The 21,555-nt window shown below is 51.3% G+C and overlaps 1 protein-coding gene across 5 annotated transcripts; it reads right to left on the minus strand.

The window, feature by feature from the left end:
- Window positions 1-89: 89 nt before the first annotated feature.
- ARFGAP1 (ARF GTPase activating protein 1) lies at window positions 90-14,855 on the minus strand. 5 transcript variants are annotated; one of them, XM_084776960.1, is made up of 14 exons: window positions 14,710-14,855; window positions 11,051-11,114; window positions 10,482-10,591; window positions 9,910-10,081; window positions 9,375-9,475; window positions 8,575-8,661; window positions 8,003-8,099; window positions 6,021-6,077; window positions 5,047-5,079; window positions 4,199-4,228; window positions 3,449-3,505; window positions 2,947-3,006; window positions 2,221-2,297; window positions 90-1,469 (listed from the first exon to the last, which is right to left on the minus strand). In XM_084776960.1, exons 2-14 carry the CDS (start codon window positions 11,108-11,110, stop codon window positions 1,136-1,138), a joined length of 1,275 nt encoding a protein of 424 aa, XP_084633086.1. In that variant the 5' UTR covers window positions 11,111-11,114; window positions 14,710-14,855; the 3' UTR covers window positions 90-1,135. The 5 variants fall into 5 exon arrangements, with proteins under 5 accessions (XP_084633086.1, XP_084633088.1, XP_084633087.1 ...); XM_084776962.1 differs by lacking the exon at window positions 2,947-3,006 and having other exon boundaries at window positions 2,221-2,291; XM_084776961.1 differs by lacking the exon at window positions 4,199-4,228 and having other exon boundaries at window positions 14,710-14,854.
- Between the last annotated feature and the right edge of the window lie 6,700 nt (window positions 14,856-21,555).

The following is a 21,555-nucleotide window of genomic DNA, read 5'->3' on the forward strand; positions in this document are numbered from 1 at the left end:
CCAAGCTGGGGCAAACCCTGCCACTTCAGGGCCCAGACAGCTCAACACCATGAAGTGGGAGCAAACATGACACACAAAGACCACAGAACTTCAGCTCATGCTCTGCTGGTCAAACTGAGGGTCAGACAGGAGTGGGTTTAAGGAGACAGAGACCCAGCTGTTCTCTCCAGCCACAGCACACAGCAGTCATGGAATCCTGGGAGAGAAAGGCTGTCACATCAACCGTGGTGGTGCATGGGTCTCAGCCACAGTGTTCTACAAAGTCCACAGGGTGGGAGATGGGGTCATCTGGGAGGACCGCTGCATGCTGAGGAGACTTGACCCAGTGGGCTCAGACCCTGAGCAGGCTGTCATAGACACGACACATGGCAAAATACTCGCAGGCACTCTGCCTGGATGGATGGTCCCCATCAAGATGCCTTACCCTGGCAGTGGCAGTTGGCCCTCAACCCACCCTCCAGGCTCAGGCTGCCCTGTACCAGATGGGAGTGGTAGATGCACTGACAAATGCTCTCAGCCCCTTTACTCTCATTTCTGAGCTGTTGAGGGCTGGCCAAGTCCAAGTCAGGTGTCCTGGAGGGCCAGAGCCCAATCTGCTTTGTGTGGCCATCGGTGGAGAGTTGGACAGGCTGATGCAGGAAAGGCAGAGGGTCACAGAGTGAGCTTCACAGCACAGGCCACAGGATGTGGACTTAGGTGAGGGTGTCGGTGGCAGTGTGAGCTCCAATATTGCTTTTGTCATTTCACTTCCAGCTTTAAGACTCCAGGCACTTTCTTCGAGAAGAAAAAAGAACTAGAGCAAACCTTTCAAGTTTTAAAAGACCTTGAAAGCAGACGTCTGGCTTGGCTGACACTGCACAGGACCGCAGTCCCAGGGTGTGCGAGGACTGCAGACAGTGCCTGGGTCCCAGGAACCCAGAGTCCAAGAAGGCTGCTCAGAGGACCCGAGAGGCAGGTGGATGACATGTCCCCTGAGGCCTAAGAGAAGCCACCCCACGTCAGGCAGGCAGCACCGACTCAAGTCCCGCCTGAGCCACTGTCTTCACACTGAGGTCAAATGAAGGAGGAACAGGAAGGGGAAAGTGCAAACACAGCAGGCTCCCAGCAGGGCTGGGGTCAGGGTGCAGCAAGGCTCCTACCAGTTCTGGTTGTCCCAGCCCTCGTCGGTGGCCGCAGGTGGGGCTGCCTTCTTGGTGGCCTTTGCCCTGCCCTCCCCACTGGCTCCCTCCCAGCTCTCCCAGCCATCGCTATTGCTGTTCTTGTTGTTCGATGCCGAACCTGAGCCCCAAACATCCCAGCTGTCCGAGCTCCTCCTCCCTGTTGAGGCATCTGCGTAGGTCCAGCTGTCACTGCTTGGGGACTTGGCCTTGGGGGGCTCAGTACTCCCGAAGGTCTCCCAGAAGCTCTGGTCTATGGTGCTGTTCTGGGAGTTGTCTCCGCTGTTTTGGTAGCTGTGGCCCTCTAAGGGTCTATTACAGAAAGGGACAAAATCTCAATAACTGTCACACAAAGACACTTGTGCTGCCCGTATTCCTCAATCTGTTCAAGTCTTAGAGGCTCTCTAGAACAAGAAGCAGCCCTATTTGAACAAAGTGTGGCCAATGCCTGTGACAGCTCCAATGCTGTCTTTCTGGCCAGACACAAGCTGCTGCCCTTCATGTGTTCCCTAGCCACCTTGTAGAGTCAGAGCAGCCTACTAGGTGAGGGGCCTTTTTCTCTGAGAGACTTAACTTGGCCTTGGTAAGACTCCAGGGTGGTGCCAAGGACACGGAACTTTCCAAAGAGACTTGAGTGCCTCCTACTACTTCAATCTATACTCCTATCCATCACTCAAACTGCAGGGTACTGCCAGGCGCAGTGGTGCGCACCTTTAATCCCAGAATTCCAGGGGGGCAGAGGCAGGTGGATCTCTGTGAGTTTGAGGCCAGCCTGGCCTACAAAGTGAGTCCAGGACAGCCAAGGCTACACAGAGAAATCCTGTTTCCAAAAACCAAAAAGAAAAACAAACAAGCAAGCAAAAACCCAAGCCCAAACAAATTGTAGGGCATTTACTAGGGCACTGGGAAAGAAATTACAGCCTAATGCCCCTGAGCCAGGGCTCTGATGGTGAGCGTTAGAGGGCAGTAGAGGGCTGTGTTACAGCACTGGGCAGAGCGCTGGGCCAGACGACCAGCTTTCTCTCAGAGAGCCCAAGGGTCCTGGGAAGGGAACGTGGACTACCTGTCTGAAGTATCTTCCGCTTTCCCGGAAAAGAAAGTAGTGACATCACGCCATCCCTTACTGCCAACTCCCTGGACCTGGAAGGAGACAGGAAAGGAAGTTGGGGCCCCACCTTACATGGCACCTCTGGCTCTAAAACACGAACAAAAATGGATGCTGCCCTGCTAAGGACAAAACGCAGAGGATACACACAGCAGCAGTGCTGAAGCAACACTGGCTGTCGGCTGCTTAGTTTGCTGTATCTCTCTCTGCCTTCTATGCAGAAGCAGTTCCTGCGGTGGATGGGACAATGCCACAAGGATAGTAAATGGTAAAGCCTTCCCAAAGCCACACTTTGGAGGTGTTCAGAGCTGTAGGTAACTACAAGCCTTGTCTTTACCATGGTGCAACCAAAGTAAGTGCAGGAAGCAGCCTCCATTGTCATCATGTTGGGAAATCTGATGACCTCACCCCCATCCCACCAGGCCCTGAGGAGGTCATAGGACCAGCCACAGCTAACAATAGCATTGGCACTTACCATGGGACAGGCCAACGGCAGCAGAACAGAGAAGAAATGCAGGTTAGAGGCTGGCAAGTACCCACAACCAAGCTGTTTCCATATTCCTCAAGCCCTCAGAAATCAGAGGGCAGTGGCCACAGCCTCACCTGGCCCAAGGCCTGTGGGCCCCGTGCCTGGAATGTGGAGACTGGCTCTGGTTGTGCTGCAGGTCAGCAGAGTGGCCCTACCTTGGATGCCAACTGAGAGACCCCACTGGACACATCATCAAAGATCCTTCCCTCCTTCACCTGTGCAATTGAAAGGGAGCTATTAGCACTAACGCTCCAGAGTGCAGAGACCTGTCGCGGTCCACCAGGAGTCCATCTGGGTTTAGCTTCATAAAACCTCACCACTGCCAAAAGACCCTGTGCCTTCCTGGAGGAGCTGACTGCTGCCCAGACTCCTGCTGAGAGGAAGGCTGGGGACTCCTGACTCCTGCCAGGACTGATAACTTTCTGAGGATAACTGGCACTGTTGCCTGTAGCCAGGCCACTCAAATAAAACAGAAGGAAGGCAATATCCTTGGGATATCCTGGGGAACAGACTGGGAAGACTAAGAAAAAGGAGCCCAAGGCCACCTGGACCAGAGAAAATTACAGGCGAGCTCTTGCTGATCCCAGTCCACCCATTTCCCTGTAAACAGAGAGCCTCAGGGGGACACCCAGCGCCTCAGCTGTCGGTGCCGCCTACCTTCTCCTGTGCAGGCTTGAGGACATTCTCATTCAGGCTGTGGCTCAGCTCCGAAGCCTGTGGGTAAGAGACACCGTGTCAGCTGTACGTACAGCAACGCTGGCTGCTGCTCAGTACGTCAAGGACGGCACAAATCTTGGGGTGGGAAAGCAGGGTCACAGAAGTGACACCAGAATGGAAGAACAGATATGAAGGGAGCTCCCTCACAGTGCTGGAAGCAGCTCTGGCTCTCATCCACAAGTCAGGAGGACGGACATGGCTCTGACTGCAGGCACCCCTTCACCCACTTCCTGAACAAGCACTGGCTCTTACACGGGAGAAGTAGCAGGCTGCGTACAGGCTCTCCTGGTGCCACCAAGGAAACGGCCATGAAGCTTTGAGCTACCTTAGGCATGTGCCTTGTCTAGACCTTCACCTCAAGGCAAGGCCAGATAAGAGGCTTAAAGGGGGATAACTCATTAGCACAGGAGGGCTCCTTCCCAACAGGGTACGCTCCAGGGGTTCTGGTTTGGGATAATTAAGCCATGAAACAAAAACTGAATTAAGCAGCTTTTCTCTCCAGAGCTCACTCGGTCCAGACGACCTTGCTCAGGGAATACCTGGGCTGAGGATTTTGGGGGGAGATGAACTTCCAGCACCAGCAGACCAAGGAGGTGTGAGTACAGCACACAGACGACCCACATACAAAGGGAGCAAAGCACATGCTCAGCAGACATAGGGCAGCATGCACTAGTACAAACGGGGTTTTACCGGCTCTGACTGCTGCTTGTAACCCCAAAACTTGACCCAGTTGGCACGAAGGCAGTTATAGAGAAAGAGCAGGTAGTGGGAGTCGCATTAGCAATGCCCAGAAGTGCCAGAGGATACACCCCTCACCTCAGCTTTTTTAAGGGTCTCACGATGCAGCCTGTGAACAGTCCTCAGCTACTGGGCTACAGGGCTGCGTTATAGCCTCAACTACTGCTACACCCACACCAGTCTGCTCTGCTGCAGACTCTACGATATGCTTGAGGCATCTGACCCTAACTTAAGGGCTCTGAGGCAAAGCCAGAGGCTTCTGCAAGGTGGGTCACTGGGGGTGCGGGGCTGGAAGAGGCCCCAAGAGGCAGAAGTGCAGATGAACAGAGTGCTGCTGGCCACAAAGACCTAAAACCCTGTCCACCTCACCTGGGAAAACAGCTGACCAGAGCTCTGAGCTTGGAAGAAAAACAAGCTGCCAAGCCCGAGACTGTCACTGCTGGCAAGTGGGGTCATTTCCAGGTGAACAGCCCAGGGCTGAGAGATATGGTCTAGACAATTCTTCCCATAAAGCAGCCATGGTACAGAGGCTTCATGTCTATTAGTGGCTGTGGCAGACATGGCTGAGGAAACCCTCTACAGGGGAAGCCTCCTGCTGTCAGCATCTGGAAGAGCTGAGGTGAGGACAGAAGAGCAGGACCTTCTTCACTACGAACTCAGACCCTAAGCACCCAGCCCAGGATGCTTCTCTGTGTAGCCCAGGCTGTCCTGCAACTCAGAAATCTGCCTGCCTCTGCCTCCCAACTGCTGGGATTGACAGTGTGTACCCCAAAACTGAGAGTAGAGCTTCTTCTTTTTACCTTTTGACTTGCTTGGGATCCAAATTTTGTAGCCTAAAAGGAAAACAAAAACAAAACTTTGTAGTCAAGTGTCTTGACCCTCATCGTAGGCTGAATCTATATGGTGGAGCTAGTTCCAGAACTGACAGCGGCTCTCAGGGAGCAGAATTCTGCAGGGAGGCTGGCTTAGCAGATACTGGAACAAGCCCCCAAACTGCTGGGGTAGGACATGTCTGGACCTAGCAGCCACTCCGGCTCCTACCTGTCCAACATGTGGGCAGCTCAGTAGCTAGCTTATCAAGGCATAAGAACTGCTGACACTTGAGAAAAGGCAGGCTTGTCTAAAGATGCCCAAGCTGGAAGCTAACTAGACCTCCCCAGCACCAGCCTTTCTAGAGCTAGAGATAAGGAAATATACCTTGTTGCCAATAACTGCTCCATGGCAAACGGGCAGGGAGGGTAGATGCAATGGCTTCTAGCTTGTTTAGATGGCTACAGGCATTACTGGTCAGCTTCCCCTGGACCAGTGGGCCAAGGCACTTTACCTCTATCACTGTTCCTACTATTACCATGCCCACACAGCCCAATCCCAGCCCAAAGTCTATGCCTTCCGGTATCTTCCTATCAGTGCATGCCAAGGCATTGCCCGAGCCAGGCATGCTCCCCGTGCAGCACGGTCTGTCCCAACTAGGACCCTCAAGTTCTCCTCTCATTTAGGTGAAGCTGAGGGAGAGGAGCAGACAATCTCAACACTAATCTGAAGACTCATCAGCTGTGCACGAGCGACTGCGTCCGTCTCTGCCCACATGAAATCAAGTCTACCTCTGCAAGGGGTTTGCCCCGACACAAAAGCAAACACCTTCTGCTACAGTAGGGGTTCCTGGGCCATCCTGCAGTGGACGAGGCCCCATGCTTGTCTGCTAAAAGGGTGCAAGATCAGGATGTGACAGGCCCCAGGGCCCTAGGTGGGCAGCATGCATCTCATAACCACTTACGCCCTCCTTCGCTGCAGAAGCAAATTTGCTCGCCCCAGTGGTAAAACTGCTCCAGCCCTGAGAAGACAACAGAGAATGGTGAGGCGTGGCTTTTCTAGGCCCTGTGCATGCCACACTCTTGGCACTGCAGCACAGGAAGGCTCCACAGAAGGCACCTCAAGGACCTCTATAGCCCTCTGACCAGCACCCACACTCCCCTTGCCAGCTGCAGCGTACAGCCCACCTTGGCACTGTCCTCACCGAGAGGAAGAACTCAAAGCCTGCTTTTCTGCCCTGAAGAAGACTCAGTGTGAGCCGGGCAGTGGTGGCGCACGCCTTTAATCCCAGCACTCGGGAGGCAGAGGCAGGTGGATTGCTGTGAGTTCAAGTGAGTCCAGCACAGTCCAGGCTACACAAAGAAACCCTGTCTCGAAAAACCAAAAAAAAAAAAAAAAAAAAAAAAAAAAAAGAAAGAAAGAAAAAAGAAGAAGCAGAACCTGTGTGAAAGCAGAAGAATGACTTCTGCTGCGACATTTCTTTGGGGCAAAGAGGACAGTTTTAAGCCAATCTCTGGCTTCTGAGATAGGCTCTCACTATGCAGCCCAGGTTGGCTTCAGCTTCCTCAGTACACTGCATGTTACAATATTCAACTTCAGTTTTGAAACAATTTCGAGCCAGGCTGTGGTGGCGCACGCCTTTAATCCCAGCACTCCGGAGGCAGAGGAAGGTGGATTGCTGTGAGTTCGAGGCCAGCCTGGTCTACAAAGTGAGTCCAGGACAGCCAAGGCTACACAGAGAAACCCTGTCTCGAAAAACAAACAAACAAAAAAAAACCCAAAACAACAAACATAACAAACAACCAATTTCGAGCCAGACATGGTAGGTAGATCATGCTCATGCTCGTGATTCCAATATGGAGGAGGATGAGGCAGGAGAATCACTGCAAATTGGAGACCAGCCTAGTCTACACACACAGTTATAAACAAGTCTTTAAAAAAAAAAAGGTAAAAAATTCATTAAGGAATAATCCTTCCTGACACAAAAGAGGGTGGCGTCAGTCTTCCACCTGCACCCCGATGCCCGGGCACGAGTGTGCATGTGCAGCAGCAGGGAGAAGTCTTGCACACGCTGCCCCTTCACGCTAGCTGTGCTCTCATACACCCTGCTTACTTATACTTATTTTGAAGATCTCGTATCAGTATGAAAAGGCTTTCCTCTTTCTTATTAGTTTGCTGTTGCTGTTCTCAAGGCAAGGTTTCTCTGTGTAGCCCTAGGTGTTCTGGAACTTGCTCTGTAGACCAAGCTAGTCCTGAACTCAGAGATCTGTCTGCCTCTGTCTCCCAAGTGCTGGGATTAAAGGTGTCTCCCACCATATCTGGCCTATTTCTTTCTCTTTTCACTTTCAGCATCCAGGCCACTTACCAGCAGACCCTGCTAGGCCGTCAGGCATTTATGATCACTGCAGGACACAAGACTGCAGTGAACAAAAGTAGCTTAATAAATAGTTTCCTTGGAAAAGCAAGCCTAGGGTGTTACACCCTGAGCTTCTGGCCTGGGGCTTCCAAGTTGCCTTGAAAGTAGGCAGATGTCCCAAAACCCAAGCACCACACCCCAGTAGAGTGCCAAAACCTTGGACAGCCTTTGCTCAGGGCCTTGTTTCCTGAGTCAGCCAACCAGCACAGGCCAGGAGGCTGGATCAGCCCTCTGCTGGACTCAGGATAGGCCTTGGACATCAGAACACAGGCTCCAAAGAAAACCTTTAGTTCTTTGAGGCGGTCTATCTTGGTAAATTTACGTGTGTGTTTTATGACCAGAGTAAGTAGATAAACACATTGAATAAACAGCTATTTTTAAAAGAAGGTAAATAAGAAAAGGCCTTTAATCAGACCAAAGGGTACGTGTCCTAGGTCTAACCACACTGCCCATGAAGGGTCCTCTTCGCCTTGGCATTTGACAGCCGCCCTGGCTATGTCGGTCACTCTGAAGATCCTAGGCCTTCTTACCGAGTACAGGGATGACATGGCATTGTTGAGGAAGTCGTCTTCTCTCTTCTGAGGTGGCACTGTGTTCCCAAACCCCACATAGCGATTCTCCTGAGCCCTGAGAATAAACATAGGCATCACCAGCCACAGCCAAACTCTGCCTCTCCTCAACAGTGAGACACTGGGCAGCAAGAAAGGTGCCCACACTGTATTCTGGACAATGGGCACAGGAGTTATATAGATACTTTCTACCACATGGCCTGAGGTTCCCAGCCAGACTCAAACCCTGCTAAGTGGGGTTACTGGAAACATCATTTACAGGCCAAGCAGATTCTAGGAAGAAAACGGATCTTTTTCAATATTGGCTTTTCTCCATATTCAAAACCTCAATTCAAACCTAGGGCATCTTGGGGCTTGCCACAAGTGGACCTTGGGTTACACACACTGTGGACACATGCAAAAGGAGTGGACCCAGCTTACCCTAAAGGAAAGAAGCCCAACCCAATGGAGTCAACCCTGCAAGGGGGGGTGGGGGTGGCCTGTCAAAGATGCCCCCATGCACCTGCTGCTAGCCCTAGCTTGAGAGGCCTCACCCCTGGTAGGAGCCCAGGTCATCATTCAGCCAGTCTTCAAAAGCCTTGTCCCCAGAGGCAGTCACGTTCTGTGGCTGGCCAGAGGATCTGAAATAGAAAGGTAAAGGTCAGTAGGGCCTCAACAACACCAAATGAAACCACAGTCTTTGTGACAAGGACCTTTCATATCATATATGGGGTCAAAAAGGCACCAGCTCTGACTCATAAGAAGCTCAGAGGCCCAACCTAAGAGCCGACAGTGAGTTCTCCACCTGCCAGGACTAGCAGTGAGGGTTTAGAGCTGGGACATGCACTGCAGCTGCCTGAGGTGAAGCTCTGAAGTGTGCGAGGGTCTTCTGATTAGGGTCTATAGGAGCTGGAGGCACAAGATGTGCTGTCACTTAATGCATAGTCACCTATCATGCACCGACCGCCAGAGGGGACAGTCCTCACTGTGGAATTGGTATGTATAACAGGGACCTGCACCATCCCAGGGCCTGTACTATGGTGACCAACAGCTCACAGGAGACTGACCATCTACAGCAAAAACACACCCCACAGCACTGTTCACAGGGCTGTATGACACACCTGCAAGAAGAGGAAGCAACCCTTCCGCAGATCAGGGCAAGACGCTACTTATTTGGGGCAAACTTTCACCTTTCAGAAATGTTAAAAATGCTACTTTTCACTCTAACTTCTGGGGATAGCTCACAACTGGAGCTGCTACCACAAGTAGAGGAAACGAGGTTTCTGTGGGGATCCTAAGCTACCACTAACGTGAGGGTGAAGCTGAGGTCTGACCAGCAGGCCAGAGGAGCTACCGGTGGGCAGTGAACTGCAGCGTCTTGGGCTGAGGTGGGGTCCAGTTCTGCGCAGGTGACGACTCCAGAGACCATTCTTTACCTTCTGCCAAAGTAGCCACCTGAGAAGACAACACGGCATGAAGAGACACACCATCTGCTCAAGCACACTCAGCTCTACACCAAGCCATGGACCAGGGCTCGCATGACCATGCATGCGTCCTGGAGTTACTGGCCACTGTGGCTCCAACTTCAAATGCACAAGGCCTCATAATTGAGTCCTTGAGTCAATCTAAGGAAGGGCAAATTCTCAGAGGGTCTGCAGCTAAGCCACCCTACGGCACCATGAGCGCTATTCTTTTCCTCTGGGTAGGAAGAGCCTGCCCCAAGGTTAGCAAGGGCCATTTGTCCTTGTCTGTTCTTGGACAGTGCATGGCCTTCACATATGTTAACAGTGAGAAAAGAAACCTGCCTCCCAAAGCCACTAAAGCCACATTCCGGCTGCTATGAACGTGTCTGCTGTGTTCAACTGCGTATGAAGCAAGCCAGTCCTTACCTTATCCCTGAAGAGAGCTGCGGCTCTGCTGCTGTACTTGTCCTGCAAGGACCAGCTGGGCTCATAGTCCTCCTGCGCCTCCAGGAATTCTCGGAACTTAGCATTCCCACCAGCCTTCATCTTCTCAAGTTCAATGTCCTTCCATTTGTCCATTGTTACAGAGCGCACAAAGCTAGAAACCAGATGTCCCATCTGATTACCAAGTACAAGGGGATCCAAGAAGCCTCCCAACCCGAGATCACACCCTGAGCTAAACACAGGTGCTTCTGTACAGAAGAAAAGCCAGAAGAAGCTTCATGGAGGCAAGCCAGACAGAGGCTGCTAACCTTGGCCAGTGTTAGTGAGGTGAGGGAGCCAGACAGAGGCTGCTAACCTTAGCCAGTGTTAGTGAGGTGAGGAAGCTGGACAGAGGCTGCTAACCTTAGCCAGCGTTAATGGAGTGAGGAGCACCTAACAAGGTGGACAATAGCCCCCTAGCATCCTGTCAGACAGCAGTTTGGGCTGCAGGTCCCACAACATGGAAAGTAGGACAGATGCGGGATATGCGGGGGGCCAAGTGGCAGGACACTGACCTGAGGTGCACCCCAAGCCCACGGTGTCTCCCCGAGCATTCCAGGCAGATCCAGATGCCATAAGTCACGCTGACCCACTGAGGATTGAACGCACCACACTCAAAGCAAACCTGCAAGGGGAGGGGGGTCACACGCAACTCACCAGGTAGCTCAGGGCAGTGTTAGGACCCCAAAGACCCAATAGATGCTCCAAAGGATGCAGAAGAGGAGGAGGCCACAAGTGCAAGGACTAACTAAAGAGCTAGTACCAATACACACGATGAGGCTGCTCAAGTTGGCCAAAGGATGTGGGTTCAGGACAAAACTTGAAGGGGACAGAAACTCGTATGAAGATAAAGAACTTCTCACGAGAAAAACACTCAGAAAGGAGACCAAGCATCCTCAGCACACTTGAGCAGCGCAGCAGAAATCCCACTCCCTGCAGCCACAGCAGTGAGCACCAGGAGCCACTGGCTGCTCCCCCAGGGCATGATCAGCCTCTGCAAGGAGGGACACATAGCACACCTCCTGCACGTGACACCAGGACATTTGCCAGCCTACCCAAGCCCAGCCCAAAGGTCCACACTCACATTGTTCTCATCTTGTGCCCTGACTTCTTTAAGAACTTTTCTGGTTCTTGGGCTGGCCATGGTGCTGCAAGGAGGAGAGCAAACCTTTACAATGGGCTACTATGCAAGAGAGAGAACGGGTTGGCAGTGCAATAACATGATGCAGTACTGATTTCATAAGATCTGCCGCCAAGCTGCTCTAATTTGACAGTGGTAGTCCTGCACAGTACAGTGCCACTTACCAAAGAGGCTCTCCATGGGGGGGGGGGCGGGGGGAGACCTCAGGCCACAACCAGAGTAAGCAGTCAGGAATGCTATAAAATACACATTCAACCACTATGCGCCACGAGGCAGCATAACTGGTGAAAAGCCCTGTCATCTGGTGGTAAAACTCAGAAGGAATAGCTTTACAAAACACATGACGATCGGCTGCTCAATCTGTTTCCTCTCCTGAAAGGGCAGCACCCTGATGGAATAGAGTACTTGGTGCTTCCTACCACTCCGCCAGCTCCCCAAGTTGGTGCAGTAAGCCCTCAGGCTGCAGGAAGGGGCAAGGAAGCATCCCTGGCAACGGTGTTAAGACAGTCTGTAAACAGGCCCTCTATGAGGACATCCTGACGGACAAAGTCAGCTGATGCAGCCACAGGATACAGCAATAACCCAGACACATGTGGAGACCAGAGGGCATAGGTTGTCTTCTACAGAGTTCCAACTTATTCCCTTGGGATACTGAACTTGGAGCTAGGCTGCTCCCAGAATCTTCCTGTCTCCATCCTCCAAAGCTGAGGTTACAGACAGGCACAGCCACGCATGGCTTTTATGCAGCTACTGGAGATTTGAACTCAAGATCTTTATACCTACACAGAAAGGGCTCTTACCCACTGAACTGTCTCCCTAGTCCCAATTCATTTCTTTATCTCTGCCACTTTCAGCAATGGATGACTTTTAACTAGTAGTCCATTTAATTCAGGACTAAGAAAATAAGCCAAAGGAAGGGACTATGCCAACCACAAGGCTGGACATAAACTAGTCCCAGTGACATTGCACACACCAGCACTGAAGTGACTGGATGCGGGACCTGGGCCTCTAGCCATCTTCCCTGCCAGCCCACCAGTCAGGTGTGGTATTTCCAGAACCCATCCATCCCAATGGATCCATGCTGTTTCCTCAAACTCACAGGGTAAACCACATGCAAACAACAGGTGAGTTCTCTGTATGACAGAAGCTACAGGTTTTCAGTGTTATAACCTTGCCACTTACTTGCTGTTAGACTGAAAGTGACCACTTTCTATCCATGAGGACGGCAGAGCTAAGGCTACCATTTAAAAACAAAAAATTAAAGCCGGGCGTGGTGGCGCATGCCTTTAATCCCAGCACTCGGGAGGCAGAGGCAGGCGGATCGCTGTGAGTTCGAGACCAGCCTGGTCTACAAAGCGAGTCCAGGACAGCCAAGGCTACACAGAGAGACCCTGTCTCGAAAAACCAAAACAAAACAAAACAAAACAAAAATAAAAACAAAAAATTAAAAGCCACTCTGTCCTGTATCCTGTATTTTACTTTGAATTTAAGTCTGCAGAAATATGTTCAGTAAAGGATCTTGACTCCTCCTACATCTTTCAGCATGATTAGAATCCCCTTCTGCCATCTGATGTTAACATATATTTGTTTTCTGCAGCTGTTTGAAACTAAATCCTAGTTCGTTCTAGCTTCCTTTTACTATATCAACTACATGCTGGAATGGCATCCTAAGACCATGAACGCACAAGCGCAGGCGCCTGCCTGTAGGACTCAGGCACTGGCATGACTCATTCAGGCAGAACAGTTAGCACCCAGGCGTCTACGCATGTACACCCTCAGACAGCTCAGAGCAGTTGGGGAGACACTGGTAGAGCTGAGTTTCCAAAGCTGCCTGCATTCCAAGATCAAGACCAAGGGTGCAGGTTTCTGTACTCACGTCCAAACCACTGTGCCTGCCCTCAGAGGCTGGCATCTACAACACGGAGGCAAGCAAAGGCAGTAAGACCGAGACTACTCTGAATCTCTAACTGTAAGATAAAGCAGAACACACTCGAAGCTACAGGAGTAAGCATGGCAGAGTAGATGACTTGCCTTGGAATTTGTTTGTTTTTGAGACAGGGTCTTTCTACATAGCTTTAGCTGTCATAGAGCAGGCTAGTCTCAAACTCACAGAGATCTGCCTGCCTCTGCCTCCCAAGTGCTGGGATTGAAAGCGCTGCCACTGTGCCTGGCTTGGATTTAAGAAACTCTCCTGTGTGGCAAACTTTGGGTACTGGAAAGAAATTAGTTATGTTAAATGTTGTGTTAAGAACATGAAAATAAGCATCTTCTCACTTTCACCAGCCTAAATGTATAGCTCAAGAAGGGTTCAAGAAGTCTTTTTATATATTTTAACATTTCTCTCTTGGGTGTGCCTGTGGCGTGCTCACAAGTGCATGCCCAGACACCTAGAAGGCGGGAGCTGGCTATCACCTTCCTCCAGGTGAGTTCCAGGGACCAAACCCAGGTAGTCAGGCTTGGTGGCAAGAACCCTTACCCTTACCTGGTAGTGCATGTCACCCACCCCTAAGAACTCCTAATACCGGAACTAAAAAAAAAAAAAAAAAAAAAAAGACAAAATACTCTTCCTTCAAGCACACATAACCAGTAAATACTGAAGTAAATAAGGACGTTTTCAGACTTTACTAAGCTACGTGTCACACTAGAGAACATTTGGTTCTTAAACCGGGACATGAGGGACCTCTGAGGTCAAAAGGGACTCCTGGGGGCACAAGGAGAACTACTTATTCCCTTTCTCAGAATTTTACAGAGCACACGCGCGCACGCGCACACACACACACACACATACACACATACACACACACACGTCTAAGTTACGCTTCCTCACTCAGCAGAACAGGTGATTTCAGAACATCTCCTTGTCAGGTACCACAGTTAGGGCGCCACTGCTGCAAACACAGCACAGCAAAACCCGAAGCCTGAAACTGAGTAGACTATTTCCGATTTGTGATGCCTTAAGAGGGCAAACAGCATAGTCTTCTAAACCCAAGTAAAACTGAGGAAAACTTTAAAAGCCTGGTTCTGTGAGGGTTTTGTTGTTACTCTGTTTTTTCCTCCTTCGGCAGAGTACTCAAAGGCCGAGAAGTGAAACGGCCAAACCAGTTGAGGCTAGGGAGCCTGGCTTCCCGGCACCTCTGGACGGAATCTTCTAAGAGAAGGCCCTTTCCCGGCCAGCTAGGCTGTGCAGAACCAGTCTGCGTCTGAGAGCGCTCGGGATGAGAGTGCTGAGCTCCGCGTAGTAACCGCTAGGCTGAAGAGCGAGCGACAGGCTCAGAGGCCGAGGGTCTGGACAGCCCCGGCGGCGAGGAGATCCGCTCGCGCAAGGGGGCGGCCGTTCACCGGGACCCTGGAGTTTGGGGTCCGAGGAACAGGAACGCCACAGGTCGGAGGACTGGAGAGTCCGGGGCCCGGAGGCTGGAGAATGGGAGATCGGGGAGCACGGGAGGAGCCTGGAGCCCGGCTGAAGACCGGGGGCGTCGGACAGTCGGGGCTATCAGGGGGCCAGGGGCCTAGGGCCTCAGTACCGAGGCTTAGAGGACCAGGAATCGGAAGGTCAGGGAGTTGAGGGTCCTAGGTCCCGGGTGTCCCGGACGCGAGCTCACCTGCTGCCCTCAGGGGGTCGGATCCGGCCGAGGTGCCAAGCTGGACTAGGCGCTCAGATCCCACCCCCCACCCCCACCAGCCGCCAGCAGCTTCCGCCTACGTCGACCTTTGCAAGGGCTCATGGGAGGCCTCCGAAGCGGTACTTCCGCCTCTGTGCGCGAGCCGGAAGCGCAGGCCTTCGGGCTGGCCCGGTCTTTAGCCCAGGATGTGCGGTTGGGTAACGCAGAGCCTATGGCTCCGGGCTGCACTCGCTCCCGCCTGGATTCTAAGGCATCCACGCTGCAGACCCAGGCGGTTCTGGTCTAATCTATTAAGTTAGTTGCTGGTGATTTTTTTTTTTTTTAGTTTTGTGTTTACGTTGGGCCTCTCTGTGCCACGAATTCCTTCCTCATCGGCTTTTTTGACTTTTTTTGTTTGCTTTGTTTTTTGTTTTGTTTTTCCGAGACGGTGTTTCTCCGTGTAGCCCTGGCTGTCGTCCTGGAGCTCGCTTTGTAGACCAGGCTGGCCTAGAACTGTTGAGATCCTCCTGCCTCTGCCTCCCGAGTGCTAGGATTATAAGTGTGCACTACCACCGGCCTGGTCGTTTGGCTTTCAAATTGACCAAAAGTTAATGTTTTATTGAGGCCATATCAAACCTACCTGCATCGAAACTTACACCGTGAGGCGTTTTGTCAAACACATACAGTTGGGACCATCAGGGACAGTTGGTCTCATTTTTCCATCCACTGTTGGGAGTTTGTGTCACAGGTTTAGAGCTTTATATAAATAATTTTTTAAAATGTAGTCTGAGATGGCTTATACACCGCTTGGTTTTGTTGTTTGAAGACAGGTTCTCACACTGTATCCCAGTTTAGCTTGGAACCCAAGGCACTTCCGGCCTCCTGAGTTTTAGAATTATGGACACGAGACACCCAGCCTGCTTCATAACGTGGCATTTTTGCTTTTGTGAGGCAGGCTCTTACTGTCTTACACAACTCATGTCGGCCCTATGCAGGCAGGAAGCTCATTAAGAACAAAATCTAGTCAGGCAATAGTGGAGCACTCAGTCCCAGCGCTTAGGAGGCAGAAGCAGTGGGATTGAGTTCGAGGCCAGCCTGGTCTACAGAGTGAGTTCACGACAGCCAGGGCCACACAGAGAATCCCTGCCTTGGAACACAAACAAAGCCAGATATGATGGCTCAACCTACCCCCTACATAATTATGTACTCACACAGACACACACAACCACGTGCAGCCCAGGCCATAAGAAAACGGCACCTCAGGTAAGGGTCTATGACTCCACCGTTCCTATGAGGATATGTTAATGGCCTCACCACCATTACCACAGACCTAGCCACCTTTGGGCTGCTTGGTTATCTTGTTGTTCTGGCTGAGGGCAACCAAGGTGTCTCTGCTTCACGATCATGATGACCACACCCTGCCCAGATGACCCTGCAACATAAATAACAGAAAAGTAAGCAAAGCCTTGAGTGCTGGCCCTCAATGACGTGGGCCAGCATGGTCTAGAGGGTTCCATGGCTCGCAGCAAGGGTAACAGGGAGGAAACAACTAGAGCTACACAGGGCTGGTGAGGTGCGTTGGAGTACATTTTGTACATGTGAGCTTGTAAATGTATGTTCGTGTTCATACATACGTGCATGTGTGCTTGTGTGTATGCACTTGGTGTGTAAGCCAGTAGTGTGTTACATGTGTGTGGCGTGTGGGTGTTATATTTAGGATCTCACCTCCAGGCCCATAGGCCTCTGGTTCACCACACTTCATCTGCATAGAGACAGCAGGTATAATTATGGGTTGTGCTGAGGGCAGGTGCCTGATTCAGGACCGCTCTGTTAAAAAAAAAAAAAAAAGGCCATGCTATGTATATATTGCGCAGCTACCAAGGATACAACCTAGGGCTTGGGGCTAACATGCCAGGGTTCTGTGACAGACAGAAGTGTGGGAACAGATTTGGGCTGCTCCCTTCAGGTCATGCTGGCTGAAATGCTGCTTGGCAGGCAAGAGCAAGCAGACCTGGCCTATGTGGTCCAGAAATACCGTGGCCAGTGTAGATTGTAGTCCTCAGGCGATACCCACCTTGATCAAGACATCTCTTCCTGCTTGTCTTTGCTCATTTTATGTCAGCTTGACATAAGCCCTAGTCATTCAAGAGAAGGGAACCTCAATTGTCAAAAATGTCTCTAGACCAGTGGTCCCCAATTTTCCTAAAACTGTGACCCTTTACTACAGTTCCTCATGCTGGTGACACCCCACCACCACCACCATAAAATTATTTTTTTGCTACTTCATAACTGGACTTTTGCTACTGTTATGAATCATAATGTAAGTATGTGATATGCAGGCCATCTGATATCGCCCAAAGGCGTCTCGAGACCCACAGACTGAGAACCGCTGCTCTAGAAGATCAGGCTGTAGGCAAGTCTTAATTAGTGACTGATGTGGGAGGGCCCAGCCTATTGTGGGTGGGGCCACCCTGCATGGTGGTCCTGGGTTTTTTAAGAAAGCAGGCTGAGCAAACTACTAGGAACAAGCCAGAAAGCAGCACCCCTCTATGGCCTCTCCATCAGCTCCTGCCTCCAGGTTCCTGCCCTCTTTGAATTCTTGCCCTGATTTGATACAGAAGTGTAGACCAAATAAGCCCTTTCCTACCCAAGCCGTTTTCGGTCACTGTGTCTATCACAGCAAGAGTAACCCTAAGACACTCCTTCAGGAAGTACCACTGCGTGTGTCAACCAGCTCAGATGAGCCTTTGAGGGTTAAACTCACCCTGAAAACATTCTCCATTGTGGACCCAGCTCCCTGACCTGGCATGTTTCCCACCAGCGATCACCAAGCATGTAGCCCAGCCTGGCCTCCAGGGGGCAGGCCAGCCCACTTGGGTTTTCATCAACCCCTCCCCTCAGTCTCCTGAAAGTCTGTAGAGGAAAATACTGCCATGGAAAAAGTCTAGATAGTTCTGGCAGGCCACCCAGGCTTAGGATGCAAGGAGGATTGGCTGGGTGCAAATAACCTGGCCCCCAGACCTGGAAGATTCTTGCCTTGTATAAAAGTTGAAGTAAACTGTGACAAAAGGAGTTCCCAGTGACAAGAGACCACAGTGAGGAGTCTGCTTGGCCTGAGCTGGGGCCCTTCCAGCCAGAAGGCAGAGCTAAGCCCTCTGGTGTCAGGTCTACTGAGGAGTTCAGAGTTCACAAAAGTAAAATTGTGGGTGATCCTGCATCCTTATTACCGGGCCTGTTATTTATCCCCAATTGCAAGTGTACATACAGCTGACACCCTGAAATAGGCTGGACAGAAAGCACAAAGCCTTTGTGGGCCTCTGTCAGCCCCTTGTGAAGAGTTGGAAAGCCAGTGCCCAACTGTACCTCTCTCCTCCGTAATGCACTTACCACGGGCCTTCTGGGTGTCCGTGGCATATAACACCTCTCTCCAAAGAGCAGGCCTAGGGTCTGAGGTGGACACACGCCAGACCTTAGCCAACAGCAAAAGCATGGACTCCTCCAGTGGTGAGCAGGGTTGAGTCAGGTGAGGCTGCTCTCCAGCTGAAGCATGCCTACCGCATCACTTCCTCCTTTCTCCCAGGAGCCTCCTACATCACCTTGAAATTCTGCCTAGTGTAGTTGCGGAAGCTGCTTGTCATGCCTCCCTCTGCTGGGTGTCACAAGCTTCTGTCTCTGCTGTGCCACCTCCCAGTGATGATTTTACTTTTTTTTTTTTTTTAAGTGAGGCTGAGGCATGTAGCATACACTAGCAGTTACATATCCCATTGAAGACTTTGTGATCTGGGTTTTTGCTTTTTCTTCTGTTGATAGCCTACTTATAATGGAAGTTTTGGTTTCTTTGTAAATTTAGTTATGTTATGTAAATATGGTTTTGTCTTTTTTTTTTTTTTTAGATTTATTTATTTTTATTTTGTATACCGTGCTCTGCCTGCATGTACACTTGCATGCCAGAAGAGGGCATCAGATCATGTTATAGATGGCTGTGAGCCACCATGTGGTTGCTGGGAATTGAACTGAGAACCTCTGGAAGAGCAGTCAGTGCTCTTAACCTCTGAGCCATCTCTCCAGCCCATATATGGTTTTGTCTTAATCCCAAGTGTGGCTTTGGTATGTCCACAGCTGATAATTGCCTTCTGCATGGCATAGTCTTTGCCAGCTGGTAATGGCTTGCTTCGTGTGGCACAGAGAGGGTCATGGTCTAGGACCACAAGAACCAAGAGAGAGAAAGGGTAGTGTGTGGCATGTGGCAATTTGGAAAGACCAGAGATGGGCGGTGTGGCTAATGGAAGAGAAACATCTTGCTGCGTTTGCTGTTGATGGAGATTGGTGTTGCCCCAAAAGAACCCATTGACCCTAAACAGCCAGGAGAAGTAAAGGGGTCTGTGCCCCCGCTCCCCACTAACTTTTTCTCATATCCAGGGTTAAGGAGTTGGTGGAAGGGAGTTAGAGGCTTCAATACACCAAATAAAATAGAGTTTAAAAACAAGCATCAACGCCCACCTCCTCCAGACCCTCCCTGAATCAGGAGAGAAGAATGTGAGCAGGCTCAGGTCCACCCAGATAAGGCTGCTGCAGTGTGGCCCCTGGCCGCTGGGTGGTGGGAGTGGCGGCCCTGGTGGAGTTCAATCTGTCAGCTCCCTGCCACAGGCATGCAGTGTTCAGGAGGGCCTGGAACTGGGACAGAAGGAAGTAGAGGAATGTCAGGGCAGGCAGCACTGCCAAGCCAAGAAGCCATGCAGGCTTCCGAAGCACAGCTGCCCTCGGACAGTAGCCTTGGACCATCCTTCCATCCCAGCCCTCCAAGGAACTTGCAGCTGTGTTGAGTCACATTTGGTCGCGGTAGCTAAGAATATGCCAGGGCTGGCGGCTCCTCAGGGTGCAGGCTTTGGTGGTTCGGATCTCTGGATTATGATGCTCAGGACTCAAATATTCCCTGCGCCGTGGCCCCTCCCACTCCTGTCTTCGATGGGAGTCTTTCCTGGTTCTAGTTGCTAGAGACAGCAACCCAATTTTAAATGGGGGACACAAGAAGGAGAAAGTAGTTCAGGTGAAAGCTGGACTCTGGAGAGCAGACGGAGCACAGCATAGAGCCATCTGCCTCTGTGCTCCTTGGGTATCAGGAACACTTTCTCTGATGGTAAGGCTGTTCTAACTCTTTGTGTCCTCAGCTCCAGGAAAGCTAACAGCCTTCCTGAGGAAAATACTGATGACAGACTAGTGGGGCCATCTCCCTTCAGAGCCAGTCACGGTAGGACAGAGGGTCAGGAAGACGAGTTGCTGGCAGTGTAGAAGCCGTAACTTCAGGCCTAGATACCCAGTGCTAGGGGCGTCAGCCTGGGGCAGTTTGCACAGGAAATGGAGGCGCACTGTGAGATACGTGCCGGGATAGAGGCCCCACAGCACAAAACCCCATGCAGTAAGTGAGTAGAGGAGCCGGTGCCCACAGGGAAGCTGAGGACGGACTCAGTGGGGCCAGAGGAGACTTGTGTGCTCAAATCTACCCCAAGGCCAACAGAACTGGCGGGTAGAGAGTAAGAGGTCTAACGAGGCCACCTAAGCAAGGCTGGCACCCACAGTGGTGCTGACCAGCTGGAGGCCTGCGTGCTGATAGGCCCAGACAAGCGGGATCTGTCCCTACGGCAAAGCATGGGCTGGCACCTCTCTCTGGGTATGTGCTAGGGTGATCATGCCACCTCCTGGCTAGTCTCTGTCCTAGTCCTGCCACCCAGGGCCTGCGGGTGTTCTCTTTGGCACAAAAGTACAATCCATGTCCGACTCTGGTATCAAATCTCTGTCATTTGCAGGCTCCGAGCAAGTCACTTAGGACAGAGCTTCATTTTCCTTACCTATTCGTAGAAAAAGATGTAACAAACCCACAAGGGTTTCAAGACAGGGTTTCTCTATGTAACAGCTCTGACTGTCCTGGAGCTAGCTCTGTACACCAGGCTGGCCTTGAGCTCCCAGAGATCCGCCTGCCTCTGCCTCCTGAGTGCCGGGATTAAAGGTGTGTGCCACCATGCCTGGCCCCACAAGGACTTTTATGAGATTAAAGGAGCTAGCAGGATGTCAGGAGCTGTGGAGACCACTACTATTTTTGCTGCCGGGGTGGGGACTTTCCAGAGGGGATGTGTAATGGAAGTTTTAGTTTCTTTGTAAACTCACTTGTGTTATGTAAATATGTTTTTGTTTTAATCAAAACAAACTTTCAGTTTGAGCTTTAGCTTGCCCACAGCCGTTAATTGTCTCCTACTGGCACCACATGGGCATGGCTTTAGCCAGATAGAAAGGCCTTCCTCATGCAGCAGGTAGAGGGGCGTGGTCTAGGACTCTGGGGATATAAAGGAGAGCTCGGAGAAAGCAACGCATGGCGTGCAGTGTCATGTAGAAGTCTGAAGAGACCAAAGACATACGGCGTGGCTGTTTGGAGCAGACAGACGGAGAGAATCACTTCAGGATGCAGCAACCGGGAGGAGACTGCCAGCTGTGTCTGCTGTGAAGATTGGTATAGCGCCCAAGACCCTTGGGCCCTAAACAGCTGGGAGAAGTAAAGGGGTCCCCTCTCCCCACTAGCCTTCTCTCTCCTGTGTACGGTTGGGAGGTTGGAAGGGATGTCGAGGCCTAAACACCTCCAAATAAAGTAGAGTTGCTTTTTTTTGGTTTGGTTGGGGTTTTGTTGTTGTTGTTGCTGTTGTTGTTTTTGTTTTTTCGAGACAGGGTTTCTCTGTGTAGCCCTGGCTGTCCTGGACTCACTTTGTAGACCAGGCTGGCCTCGAACGCACAGAGATCCGCCTGTCTCTACCTCCTGAGTGCTGGGATTAAAGGCGTTCGCCACACCGCCCCAGCTGA

The sequence above is a fragment of the Acomys minous genome, assembly GCF_964271855.1.
Source record: "Acomys minous genome assembly, chromosome: 3".
Lineage (NCBI taxonomy): Eukaryota > Metazoa > Chordata > Mammalia > Rodentia > Muridae > Acomys > Acomys minous.

Excerpts from the sequence above, each read along its gene's own strand:
- ARFGAP1 (XM_084776960.1), bottom strand. The coding sequence starts at position 11,110 with ATGGCCAGCCCAAGAACCAGAAAAGTTCTTAAAGAAGTCAGGGCACAA. Across the intron at positions 5,080-6,020 it reads CTTCTGCAGCGAAGGAGGGC|GCTACAAAATTTGGATCCCA; the intron begins GTAAGTGGTTAT and ends TTTTCCTTTTAG. Across the intron at positions 3,007-3,448 it reads TCAAGCCTGCACAGGAGAAG|GTGAAGGAGGGAAGGATCTT; the intron begins GTAGGCGGCACC and ends TCAATTGCACAG.